This window comes from Antechinus flavipes, chromosome 4, assembly GCF_016432865.1.
Source record: "Antechinus flavipes isolate AdamAnt ecotype Samford, QLD, Australia chromosome 4, AdamAnt_v2, whole genome shotgun sequence".
In the NCBI taxonomy this organism is placed as follows: Eukaryota; Metazoa; Chordata; class Mammalia; order Dasyuromorphia; family Dasyuridae; genus Antechinus; species Antechinus flavipes.
This window is the reverse complement of record NC_067401.1, coordinates 56,870,893-56,885,176: the sequence shown is the minus strand read 5'-3', so window position 1 is coordinate 56,885,176 and position 14,284 is coordinate 56,870,893. Positions and strand designations below refer to the sequence as shown.

General features: G+C 34.6%; 1 protein-coding gene across 2 annotated transcripts in view; it reads right to left on the bottom strand.

The window, feature by feature from the left end:
* Positions 1-14,284, bottom strand: part of VAV3 (vav guanine nucleotide exchange factor 3) — a 451,154-nt gene that overhangs the window by 20,876 nt on the left and 415,994 nt on the right. For both annotated transcript variants that reach the window (XM_051993189.1, XM_051993190.1), the window contains exons 23-24: positions 12,088-12,204; positions 11,400-11,487 (exon numbers count right to left, since the gene is read on the bottom strand). In XM_051993189.1, coding sequence (XP_051849149.1) covers positions 11,400-11,487; positions 12,088-12,204 — 205 coding nt within the window. The remainder of the gene's footprint in view (positions 1-11,399; positions 11,488-12,087; positions 12,205-14,284) is intronic.

Sequence of the window (14,284 nt, the reverse complement as noted above, 5' to 3'; positions counted from 1 at the left end):
CTGAAGAATGGAAAGCTCTCAACATTGAAGCAAGCTTACGATTTTTGGACAATTTTAACCATTATTTTTTTCATTGAACTTACACTTACTTCCATCCATTTGATTCTGCTTTTGTTCTTCGAACTAACACAAAATATATCCCCCACTAGACAATGATCTGTATTAGAAATATTTGGGGGGGTCTCTCTCTCTCTCTCTCTCTCTCTCTCTCTCTCTCTCTATATATATATATATATATATATATATATATATATATTTTGAGTTCAGTTTTTGCACATATACTCTGGATTAGATAGAAACACATATACATAGATTTATGTATATGCATACATGTGTGTATTTATATGATGCTACACAAGTACACGTGTCTGTAATGTGTGTATGCAAGCATGAATAATCTAGAATGTATATATACACAAAACTGTGCTCAAGATGTGAACTCAGTGTATATTTACACTTTTATATATAAAATATGTATGTGTATATATATATATATATATATATATAAACATATATATGGTAGACTATGTATTTATATATACATATATCCTCTTTTTCATTTATTTTTTTAAATGAAGAAAAATTCATTTTTTCTCCTTCCCATTATTCTTTGAAGGAAAAAAAATTCTAAAAATATGCAGAATCAAGCAAAAGAAATCTCTGCATCAATCATATCCCCCCTTTATCTACCCTCCCCAAATTCTCATCTTGTGTTCATCATTTATGAGTCAGAAGGTAATATGCTTAATCTTAGGTCCTCTGGAATCAACCTCTTCAGAGTAGTTCCAAATATTAAGAATATAAAACATGAAAGTTTACTAAGGTTTTTTTTCTTCTAACACTTTGCAAAACGGAGGTTAAGAAATAAATTCTAATTTGATTTTAATGTCCTTTACTTGACTTCTGATAGGACACCAATTATACTTTTGAAAAGCACTTGCAAGAGCATCTGTTGCTGATTTATATATGACTGACTCCAGAGTATTGTTATTACATACTAATAATTTGAAAATACAACATATTCAGGGACCTACATTCTTCTGGTATTTTTGAAAATTAAAAAAAAAAAAGACAAAGCAAACCTGGAACCCATTATCACATGAGTCTTCAATTATCATAGCTATCTTAAACATTTTTTTAAAAATTTACTTAAAAATAAAGTTTTAAAATGTATTAATTGCAGACTATTGTGCATTAGAAATCTGTTTAAAAAACTGAGCTCACTATCAACTTCTCCCTGAATTATAGAATTTTGGGTCTAAAGGAACCTTAAAATAGCTTACATCCATCTCCATATGGTTATATGATTGTGACTTTTATTCATCTTCATTGATTCACTTAATCCCAACAAGAACCCCACACAAAAGATAGTTATATTATCCTCATAATACAGATTAGGAAACTGATATAAAGCTAATTTAAGTGACTCATCCTTGACCATAAACCAGTTTAGTAGAAAAGGAATTGATTCATTTATTATTTTTTTATCCCCTTTACTTAGCACAATGTTATACATTTACTAAAATAAAATCTTTTAGATTAATTGATTGACAGATGTAAAGCTTGTCCACTCCAAGTCCACTCCAAGAAGTATGCTTCTTTGATAATACTATGCTGTCTAGTTACTACCCAGGGTAACTTGGACAAATGATTTCATTTCACCGAGCCAGTCTCCTCATCAACAAAAGGAAGGGATTGGCTACCTGACATAAGAAATTTCCTTCTTAATCTGAATCTACAAGCCCAAAGTATTTCAAGTTCACCTATAAATGTATCTGACGTATATATACAATAAATCTTTTCAAATGTAATTAGTTCATATATAAAAATAAGCCAGTGGATTTCTTAGATCCATATCTTTATTTGGCTTTATATCTCAATGTAATCCACACTTGTTTTTAAGAGTCACTGACTTCTAGATACACTACAAGGAACAAACAAACAAAAAAAAATAAAAATAAAAATAAAAATCTGGCCTTTTCTTATTTCATGTGACCTCATATCTTATTTTTTAAAAATCAGTGAGAAGCAGTCACTCTAGTCACCAAGGCAACAGGCAATGGGGATAGCTTATGAGCAGTAGTTGGACCTGGATTTTCTGGCAAGTGGATCAATATTAATATGTGTATAATGGAATCAGAAACTTTTCTGGAGTCAACTAAAAAAACAACAACAAAACAAAGATTCTGATTGAACATACTTGACATCAAACCATTAAAAAAATCACAGACATGATCCTAGACCTTGGAGAGGGAAAGTATTTTTTCTTATAGAAAGCCAATTTACCTTCTCTTCTATACCTGTTCTCGGTGGGAGAATTTTTCTGTGAGAAATCAGTTAAATGTCGAAAAGGAGGTTAGAAAGGTATTTGACTTTTACAACTTTCCCCAAAGTACAACTCAAATTCATTGTCATTATATAGTTTCCAAACTGAAAAATGTTGACTGACACTAATGTTGATAATGATAACAATGGTGAAAAAATATATTTATTTCTTTGATATTTGCAAAGTACTTTTTTATGTCATCTCATTTGAACCTCACTATATGTTATTCTAAAAGGTAGGAGCTATTAATGTTCTCATTTTACAGAAGAGGAAACTGAGGGATGATAATGGTCATTTAAATGTTGCTTTAACATTTGTGAAATACTCTAAATACAATGTTTCTTTTGAATTTCACAAGTAATACAGGCAAGTAGTGGATAAGGTGCCAGGCCCAGAGTGAAGAAGACTCATTTTCCTGAGTTCAAATATAGCCTCAGACACTTATTAGCTGTTTTAATCTGAGCAGGTCTCTTAACCCATTTGCCTTAGTTTCCTCATCTGTAGATGAGAGGGAGAAGGATATGGTAAATCACTCAATATCTCCTTCAAGAAAACTCCAAATAGGGTCATGCAGAATTGGACATAACTGAAAATGATCAGATAATAAAGATATTGTTTTTTACTGGTCAAGAAACAAACTCATAAAGCCTATGGGATTCCCATGGTCATATATGACTTTTGACATTTATTACCAGTATAATTTTGGGCATGCCCCTTAATATTCTTGTACCTCAGTTTAATCATCTGAAAAATGAGGGATTTAGATGAAAGTACCTTCAAAGCACCTTCCAGCACTAGATCTAAGATCCTATGATATCATGCATTGACTCTCCAACATATAAATAAATAGGAAATGATGGGTGAAACTTTCCAGCTTTAAGATTTTTTTTTTAACTTATCTGCAAAACTGAGGAAAATCAACTATGACCAATCTCATTTTACAGAGAAAGCTATTGAGGTATTGTCTTATCCAAGATCATAAAGAATATTAGCTATCTAAACTGTCTGGTCAGTTTTAGCCCATTCTATTGCATACACTGTTTTGCCTATGAAAGAAAGCAAATATAAATGGCAGAAAGTAAACTTATGTTTCTTTCTGTATTTGTTATTAACTTCAGTGCTTGAGCTGTTCTAAAATCCCAAAGGAGAGATCAGTCTTAAAGAAGATTGATCTGTTGATGCAGGGACACATTCTTATGTCCTGAACTGTTTGGATCACTTTTAATTTACAATGCCTTCAGTATGAATAGTAAGTCAAGGAAGAAATGTGTTTGCATATTATATATACATATACAGATACACATATAGGATTAGAAATATAGGTATAAAATGTACACATATGCACATCTATGTCATATATGTATATATTACATGTAATATCAATACAGCTCATTTTTGACCTGTGATTTTAATTTTTTACTACTTTTTCTACAACAAGTTCCTTCAATTGTGAGTTTCTGCTGCTTCCTATACAGTGGATGAATTTTTTGCAGATGGAGTCTTATCACATGCCTATTAATCCATATCAACCCTGCTTGACTGGCTTTACAATAAGCAGCCTTGGATAGGGACTATCTTTCTTGAATTGAACCTAAACAACAGAAAGCAGATATTGATTGGCCCTTTCCAGTGGTGCTTCCTTTCATCCTCTTGGTTTGTCTTCTCTGAAGGGAGATTTTTAAATATATATATTTTTTCAACTTTCAAAGTCTCCTCTCCTAGTAGTCATCTTTAGCCCTGTAGCTTTCTTTCAAGGCCTATATTAGTTACAAGGTAGAGATATCTCATTACTATCCAAGGAAGTTCTTCAGGCTACAGCTCAAGCTGCTACATCTGGCAGAGATGTAGAGACCCCCCACACATGCTTTTCTCACCTTCCAGCTAGGCTCCTGTCATACATTATTTGTGTTTCCACTTGCCACCATCCTCAAGTATTTTCGTTCCTTGCAGAATTTCTACTGCTAGAAACCTTAACAGGGTCCAGATTCTTGGAGGGAACTGAAGTCAGTTCCAGCAGTTAAAGATGCTAGAGTTTGGCTACTGATTCAGAACTGCCATAATATTTCAAAGCATGTCTTTTACTTCCTACTCTTCACTCCTTGAGTTACAAGCATAGTATATTTGCTCTTGAACTTTTCTATGCTTTCTTTTCACTTTTGTTTACAAACAAAAAGTGAGATTTTTTTTTTAAATCATCAAAGAAAGAATGACAAGATACTAAGGTAGGAAGACAAATAGACAAAAAAAAAAATACAAACATACATGCATAGGAAGCAAGGAAGGAAGAAAGGAAGGAAGGAAGGAAGGAAGGAAGGAAGGAAGGAAGGGAGGAAGGAAGGAAGGGAGGAAGGAAAGGAAGGAAGGAAAGGAAGGAAGGGAGGAAGGAAGGAAGGGAGGAAGGAAAGGAAGGAAGGAAAGGAAGGAAGGAAAGGAAAGAAGGAAGGGAAGAAAGGAAGGAAAGAAAAGAAAGAAGGAAGGGAAGGAAGGAAGGGAAGGAAGGAAGGGAAGGAAGGAAGGGAAGGAAGGAAGGGAAGGAAGGAAGGAAGGAAGGAAGGAAGGAAGGGAAGGAAGGAAGGGAAGGAAGGAAGGGAAGGAAGGAAGGAAGGGAAGGAAGGGAAGGAAGGAAGGAAAGAAGGGAAAGAAGAAAGGAAGAAAGGGAAGGAAGGAAGGAAGAAAGGAAGGAAGGAAGGAAGGAAGGAAGGAAGGAAGGAAGGAAGGAAGGAAGGAAGGAAGGAAGGAAGGAAGGAAGGAAGGAAGGAAGGAAGGAAGGAAAGAAGTGGAAGGAGGGCAAGAGAGAAAGAAGGGAAAGAGAGAAGGAGGGAGGGAGGAGGGAAGGAGGGAAGAATATGGATGGACATTTGCAGGGTGATTTGTGAAACTTTCCACAATTGGTTTAGACTTTAATCTTATTTGCAAAATGCTTTAGATGTTTTCTGGAAGGGTGTTGTGTAAGTGTTGTGTAAGTATCATTTGCTTGATGCTTCAATGAATGAGTTGAGTGAGCAACCTATAATGATGCAATGCAAAAGACTTACTTAGCACAATATGAAAAATGCATCTGAAATATTCTCTCCAAATGTCTTATCACTATAGAATAAACCTGTCTCAATTTGAAAGTGATACTAGGAATTCATCTCTAAAAGAAAATTTGGAATCTTATCTCTGTTTTTCTCATTCAAACACAACTGTTAGCAATATTATAAAATGATGTAACATCACAGTTTTCTAATGTACTTTAAGATTTTCCACAGTATTTTTAAGGCTTACAAAGGATAAGATTGAGGTTGAAACAGTTATGGTGTAATAACAGATATTAGCTTATAATAGTATCAAAAAGCAACATATTATGGAAAGGATCCTGGATCTGGTTTTAGTTTTTGGTTTGGGTCCCACATTACCCATGTGTGCATGAATGTCATCCAACTTCTAGCTACCTCAATTTACTCATTTCTACATTCAGCATTTTCCTTTCTTTCTTTCTTTTTCTTTCTTTCTTTCTTCCTTCCTTTCTTACTTTTTCTGGAATAAATCAGGTTAAGTAACTTGCCCAGGGTCATATAGCTAGTAAGTATCTGACAACAAATTTGAACTCAGGTCCTCTTGATTTCAGGATCTGTACTCTATCCTCTATCCACTGTACCACAAAGCATCATTTTTTTCTATTGCAACACATACCCCATCATCTGATTTTATTGAACTGATTAGGATGGAGATGAGCACATGGAATGAAGATAGAAAATTGAAATTGACTGCAAATTAATAGTATCTTCCAAACAATTAATTTCAAAAATCCAAATAGCCCCATAAACTCTTACTGAAAGCAACCCATGAAACATGAAGAGATGTCACTTAAGCTAGATCTTCAAGAACAAGTAGGATTTCAACAGATGAAGGAGTAGGATGAGAGGATGTCAGAGAACACAGAAGTGACCTAAAGGCAGCAAAGTATCGGGGATCTTTATGTGACACTGAATAGCTCATTGTGGCTAGACCATCACAAACGTGAAAAGGCATAATATAAGGTAAGGAAGCAAAGATGGATAAAAGCTAAAAGTATGAAAAGTTCTAGAATGTTAGATTAGGAAGTTTGAGACAATTTTCAGATGAAGAAATTGAAACTATATCTAGCCATATGAAAAGATGCTCCAAATCATTATTAATCAGAGAAATGCAAATTAAGATAACTCTGAGATACCACTAAACACCTGTCAGATTGGCTAGACTGACAGGGAAAAATAATGCGGAATGTTGGAGGGGATGTGGGAAAACAGGGACACTGATACATTGTTGATGGAGTTGTGAATACATCCAGCCATTCTGGAGAGCAATTTGGAACTATGCTCAAAAAGCTATCAAACTGTGCATACCCTTTGATCCAGCAGTGTTACTACTGGGCTTATATCTCAAAGAGATCTTAAAGAAGGGAAAGGGACCTATATGTGTAAGAATGTTTGTGGCAGCCCTGTTTGTAGTGGCCAGAAACTGGAAACTGAGAAGATGCCCATCAATTGGAGAATGGCTGAATAAATTGTGGTATATGAATATTATGGAATATTATTGTTCTGTAAGAAATGGCCAGCAAGATGATTTCAGAAAGGCCTGGAGAGACTTACATGAACTGATGCTGAGTAAAATGAGCAGGACCAGGAGATTATTATATAGTTCAACAACAATACTATATGATGATCAATTCTGATGGACCTGGCTGTCTTCAGCAATGAGATGAACCAAATTAGTTCTAATGGAGCAGTAATGAACTGAACCAGCTACACTCAGGGAAAGAACTCTGGGAGATGACCAAGAATCATTACATCAAATTTCCAATCCCTATATTTTTACCTGCATGCATTTTTGATTTCCTTTACAGGCTAACTGTACAATATTTTAGAGTGCAATTCTTTTTGTACAGCAAAATAATGGTTTGGACATGTATACTTATTTTGTATTTAATTTATATTCTAATATATTTAACATGTATTGGTCATCCTGCCATCTAGGGGAGGGAGTGGGGGAAAGGAGGGGAAAAATTGGAACAAAAGGTTTGGCAACTGTCAATGCTGTAAAATTACCCATGTATATAACTTGTAAATAAAAAGCTATTAAAATTAAAAAAAAAAAAAAAAAGATTAGGAAGTTTGTAAGGGATGGATTAGAGGGCAGACAGTAGATGGAGAAACTGATCAAGAGACCCTTGCTGTAGTCTTAAGAGAATATGCATCAGCATGGCATAGAAAAGTAATTGTTGTTATTATTTACCTTTTGTTCTCAAAGAGAACAACTTCATCAGACAGGTGATGCCATAAGATGCAAGTGAATTGAATTTAAGGGAGGGAGGGCTGTGCAAGGCCATTTGCAGCACTTTCCTTTCCAGAGTCACTCACCAATGGCAAGATATAGGTCAGGATGACTGGAGGTGGCTCTGCATGCAATGGGACACCTTGGCCTTTTTAAGGGAAGGTCAATAGGTCTCAGTTTTATTAAAGTCATGGCCATTTAGTGATTAAGGGAAGGTAGAGCGATTGAGCCAAAAACGGCCTCTTTTACCTAGCTAATAAATAAACAAATAATTATATAGATTGTGAGAATTAGATGGTGGCCTAGTTTCTACAGAGTTATGAAGAATTAAATTGGAGAAATGAAACTCAAATTAGAAAATTGAAACCTAAGAAATGGGAGATCAGGATCTACAAGGAAATCAAAGAATGTACTCAGGGGTAGAGATTCTAGATTTGTAAAAGAACCCTTTAGACTTTGCCTCCTTCTCTGGTTCCTTCTAGTGCTATCTTCCTCCAAAAGAATGCAAGCGCCTTTTGGGCAGAAAAGCACTCTTGCTTTCTGAACAGTCAGAAAAACTGGCTTCAGGATTCAGCTCTGCTATTCATTAGCTCTGTGATATATGGAAAGTCATTTCACAATTTTGAGCTTCCATTTCTTCATCTGTAAAATGAGGAGTTTGAACCAAATAGCTTCTAAAATTGCTATTAGCTCTATGGTTTTAATATTACAAATAGTCTGATAAAGTAGGGCTAGAAAAAAAAAGAAGTAGGGCTAGAAAGTGATTTCAGATAAGAAGAATATTATTGAACAAGGAATCAGATTATTGTTACTCCTGGTCAAATTCAATTTTAGAGATTTTTAAAAGCCTAGATGATCATTGGTCAAGGATATTGTAATGGGGCCTCTGGTTTCGGTCTAGTTGGATTGAGTGGTTTCTAAAAACCAATCTGACATCCTCTGACTCAGAAATTAGGAATCAATAAAACTTCAAAATGGAGAAAGGCAGCAAAAATAGATCTTGAATTCAGAGCAGAAATCAGAGGTATAGATGTGGGTTTAGAACAGAGTTTCCTAAACTTTTTCTACCTAAGACCCATTTTCACCTGAGAAATTTTTACATTACATTTTATATAGGTATACAAATCAAACTTTACTAATAATAAATCATAATTTCACAACCCCCACATTCAATTATACAATCCCATATGGGGTAGTGACCCAATTGGTTTAGAATACTTAATATTCAAAGCTATGGAAGTAGATGGGATCATCAAGAGAAGGAATATAGAAGGAAAAGATTTAGTATCTTTTTTTTTTTCCTTAGGCAATTAGGATTGAGTAACTTGCCCAGGCTTACACAGCTACTAAGTATTAAGTTAAACAAAGTAAGGCTGTATTCTAATTCTCACTCCAGGGCTGGTGTTCTGTCCACCGTGCCATTTAGTTTCCCCATATTTTTCTAATCATATTTGTTAAAAGTGTCAATAAAAAGAATATACATCCCCTAAGTATACAATACAAAAGGTAGTACAATACAAGAAAAAATGACTAGATCTAACATATGGAAGCCTGGTTTCTAGTTTTTGCTTTACTATTAACTTTTAACCTCTGTGAACTCACTGTCTTTTCTCTTGATTACCTTGATTTCTCTTCATCTTAATTGAAGCCTTCATCATCTTATACTTGGACTATTATTATATATATAATATAATATAATATAATATTATATTATATTATATTATATTATATTATATTATATATATTATATTATATTATATATTATCATAACCTGCTTGTTTGTTTCTCCAATTCACTCCAGTTCAACCTCTTCTCAACTGTCAAACTGATCTTCTTAAGGCCTAATTCTGACCATGACACACTCCTCTTCAATAAAACATCAAATATAAAATTAAAGTCCTCCATAACCTACTCCCTTCCTAATTTTCCAGTTTTCACACCTTACAATATCCCCATTATCATCACAACCACATACTTTGTGAATTACTTTGTAACCCAGTGACACTGACCTCCCTGATGTTGAATAGAACACTCCATCCTCAGACTATCCCCTGTACCTGGAAATCTACCTCTTCATCTACAACTCCTAACTTCCTGGCTTCCTATAAATCTCAGCTCAAGTCCTCCCTTCTGCAAGAAGCCTTTACTAATTCCCCTTAATTTAACTGAGATTATGTACAATTTATGCTGAATATATCCTATTTGTACTTAAATGTTTTTGCTCTTCTCTCCCATTTGGACTTTGAGCATTTTGAAAGCAATATCTCTCTTATGCCTTTCTTTGTATCCCTAGTGCTTTATCAGTCAGTCAACAACCATTTATTAAGAGTCTGTCTCATGCCAGGCACTGTGCTAATCACTGAGAATACAAAGAGTCTCTACCCTCAATGAGTTTACAATCTAATGGGATAATGCTTAGCACAAATGCTTTATGACTGAATAATCTGCTATATTCTCAGAACCTGATTTTTCTCATCTAATAAGTGTGAGTATTGGACTCAATGGTTAGTCCAAGGTACAAGTCAATCATATCTCAGAGGACTATAAGATCAGAGACCTGGAACTGGAAATTAGATATTCCCAAGATACTATTTGGCCTTTAAGCTCCTCAGAATCTGATCCTTTCCTCCCTTTCCAGTTTCATATCTTTTACTCATCTCCACCCATTCTTCAATGTAGACACACTGGCCTTTTTTGCAGTTCTTCAAATATGATACTGTTTGCACTGGATATACTCTATGCTTAGAAAATTGCTTTCTTACATTCCCCCTTGGTTTTCCTGGCTACCTTCAACACAGGTCAGTCTTACCTTCTGCAAACCTTTCTTCTCCTCTCTCACCTGAACTCGCTAAAGCTGTCCCCTCTAGAAATAATTTCAATATTGGTTGTTTTTGTTCATTTGCCTCAGTCATGTCCTGCTCTTCACAACCCCATTTGAGATTTGACAAAGATGATGGAGTGGTTTTCTACTTCCTTCTCTGATTCATTTTACAGGTGAAGAAACTGAGGTAAAACTTGCCCAGCTTATACAGCTAATAAGTTTTTGAGGTCAGATTTGAACTCAGGAAGATGAGTCTAGAAGAGCTCTGGCATTCTATCTGCTGTACCACCCAGCTGCCTTAGTTTTCCATCTATTCAGTGTACATTTTGTATGTACCTATATTCACTTGCAGGTTATAACTCCCATTAGAATCACTCCCATTATGTTTGTCTTGCTGTATATCTTTAGCATTTGGCAGAATATATGTAGTAAGTATATATAATAGCAGAAAGTATTTAATAAAAGTTTTCTTTTCTAAACCTCTCATTTTACAGATGAGAAAATGATGTCCAAGAAATCTAACTTCACTTGCCCAAAATCACACAGATAATAAATAGCCAAGTTAGGATTTAAAACCTCCAATTACATCTAGCATTCATTCTATAAAAACCACATTGTTCTTTAAGGACCCCTCCAAAGAAATTATCTGATTCTATGAATTGATGAACATGAAAAGAATACTCAGAATATTTAAGACAGAAAAACAGGTTAAAAATGTGTTGCAAATTAACAGTATGCCCCAAATATTTAGCAACAAAGTTGTTGGGTATTTTAAAAATTCATCTCTTCCCATAAGCATTCTGAGAAGCCAAATCTTGAAATATGACTGAGCCCATCGCAAAATAATAGATGTTTCTCCTTTAATAACTTTTCAGGATGCCAAACTTCTGGGAAGGCATAGAATTAACATTGAGACTGCACTACACATTGAAGAGAAAGAACCTAATCAATGCTTACCATTAAACTTTTAAATCTCCTATTTTCTGCAATGTGGAAAAAGCCATCTCTTGTTAAAATCTTGATGTGTTTTGCTTCATTATTGTACCTGTGGGCAATGCATAACTTATGAATATAAATGTGTTTTTAATCAGCCCAGATCAATAATTACCAGAGGGCATGCCCCAATAACATTACAGGAATTAATTCCAAAGACAAAATGTATACCTATGCCAATACATTGTTGACAGCTAATTAACAAAATACATTTACTAGAATATGGCTGAAGATGCAGCCAGCATCTAGGCATAGGGAATAGACCACAAGGAAATGACAGAAAGAGTCAATCTTTAAGTCAATCACTAAACCACATTCATTTCCCAAATATCCAGTAAGAATAGATGTAGAAACACCATAAGAACTACCAAGTAATTTTCATGGCTAGAATTTGCTGATACAAATTTTTCATTAAAATTCTTGAATAGGAGAGAAGTGTAATATACCAATTAGCAGCCCATAACATTTAATATAGTTTTTTTTTTCTTCTAACAGATATTTTTATGTATTAATGAACTATCTGGCTATGCATTACCACTGGTGTAATTAGATCCCCCCATTTTCAGCATCAAGAATTACACATATTAGACTGCCTAAGCAATTATGACCACAGGAAATTTGTAATTTCTATAAAAGGTTTTGTCCCACTTACTTAATGCTAATTGCGTATTCTCCTGATTCTTTGGTCCTGTGTCGCACAAGGTAAGTACTATTTACCCTATTAATAAGTTCAGTCTCTGCTTGCAGTCTTTCCATTGCTCCTGCATACCTGTAAGAAACAATAGCAGACAGATATTGTTAATATATCTGGAAATAGCAGGGACTAAAATGATATTTTTGTCCTACAGCAGATCTGAGTGGTTCCATTGAAGAAACTGTGATTTCATTGTATCTGACACATTTCATACCCTTTACTCCCTTCTATCCTCTCTTCAGAGTAGCAACACTGGTCTCTGCACAGTTCTTCAAATAGAACACATCATCTTCCAACTTTGTGCAATAGGTGTTGGGGGGAGGGGAAGGAGGAGAGAGGAGGATTAATGGAGTTTGAAAAAATCCTTCCCTTGAAACTGGAAACAGAATTGATATTTATTTAGGTCTGGAAGAGTCCAGATGAATCCTGCCCAAATCAGGGATATCAGTTATACAATTCCTCCATGTTCTTTCCCTTCAGTGAAGATAAAGTTTCTCTAAGATTCATTCTATTAAAAGTCTTCATTCATATGAAGTAGTCCTTCCACTAATTAATTAAATATTTCATTTTTAGCTTTGGAAGTCTTTCTTAATATGATTCTTCCTATTATTCTAGTTTTCTAACTCCTTTCATTATGCTTTACAATTCAATAATCTTTGCTTCCTTGTTGTTATTTGCATGACAGACAATCTTCCATTATGTTTATATTTTCAGCAGTTGTTACATATAATTGGGATTCATTCCCTCCTTATATGTGCCTCTTGTCTTCTTTGTCTTTTGCCAAGTCTCCAATAAAATCCCACCTCCTAAGAGAAGCCTTTTCTAATCCTCCTTAATTTTTCAAGTTCTTATTTATTTTTGATATTCTTTATTTTTTTAAATTTTGCATTTCAAATTTTCCCCCTTCCTCCCACACCTCCTCCACTACTGAGGAGAAAAGTAAAATGAAATGAGACAACAAGAATCAGTCAAGCAAAACCAAAAAAATGAAAAAAATAGAAAAAAGCAAAATACCTAATTGGGGAAACAACCAACCTGGAAAACAGATCTAGGAGAGACAATCTAAGGGTTATTGGGCTCCCTAAAATACATGATGAAAAAAAGAACAGAGACACTATCTTTCAGGAAATCATCAACAAGAACTGCCCAGATATAATAAAGTCAGAAAGTAAAATGATCATTGAAAGAATTCACTGAACACCTCCTAAAAGAGACCCCAAAATTGAAACCCCAAGGAATATCATAACTAAATTTCAGAACTACCAAGGAAAAAATATTACAGCCAGCCAAAAAGAAACAATTCAAATGCCAAAGAGCCACAATAAGGATTACTCAGGACCTATTAACTTCTACTTTAAAGGATTGAAGGGTCTGGAATCTGATATTTTGAAAGGCAAAGGAACTTGGAATGTAGCCAAGAATAAACTACCCCACTAAACTGAGCATTTTCTTTAAGGCAGAAGATGGACATTCCATAAAATAGGTGCATTCCATTTATTTCTGAAGAAAAGACCAGAGCTAAACAAAAAATTTGACTTCCAAATATAGAATTCAAGAGAAGCATAAAAAGGTAAAAAGAAAAAAAAAACTCTTGAGAACTGTATTTCTGTTATGGGTATACATAGAGAGTACATGTATAATCTGATTTTACTGTTATAATACAAAAAGGAAACTAGAGATGTAAAGGGGATTGGAACAGAAAAAAAAAAGATGGTGGGAGGGGAAAGGTAAAATAAGTGAAATTACATCTCAGGAAAGAAGCATAGAAAACATTATATTTGAGGGAAAGAAGGAAGGGTGATGAGTATTGTATGAATCTTACTCTCATCAGATCTGGTCAAAGAAAGAATATTAGATATATCTGATTTCACTGAGAAATATCTCACATCTTATAGAAAAGTGGGAAGGGGATAGGGAAAAGGGAAGGGGTAGGCTAAATAGAAGGAAAAAGAGAAATAGTAGGGGAAAGGTATAAAAAAGGGGGAGGGTCTCTAGCAAGGGAGGACTGCTTGAGGTAAGTAGTGCTCATAAGTAAAATACTGGGAAGGAGGGAAAGGAGAAAAGGAAAGAGAAAAGTTTAATTTGGGGTAAATAAGATGGTTGGAAATACAGAATTAGTAATTTTAACTGTAAATGTGAATGGGGTGAACTCTCC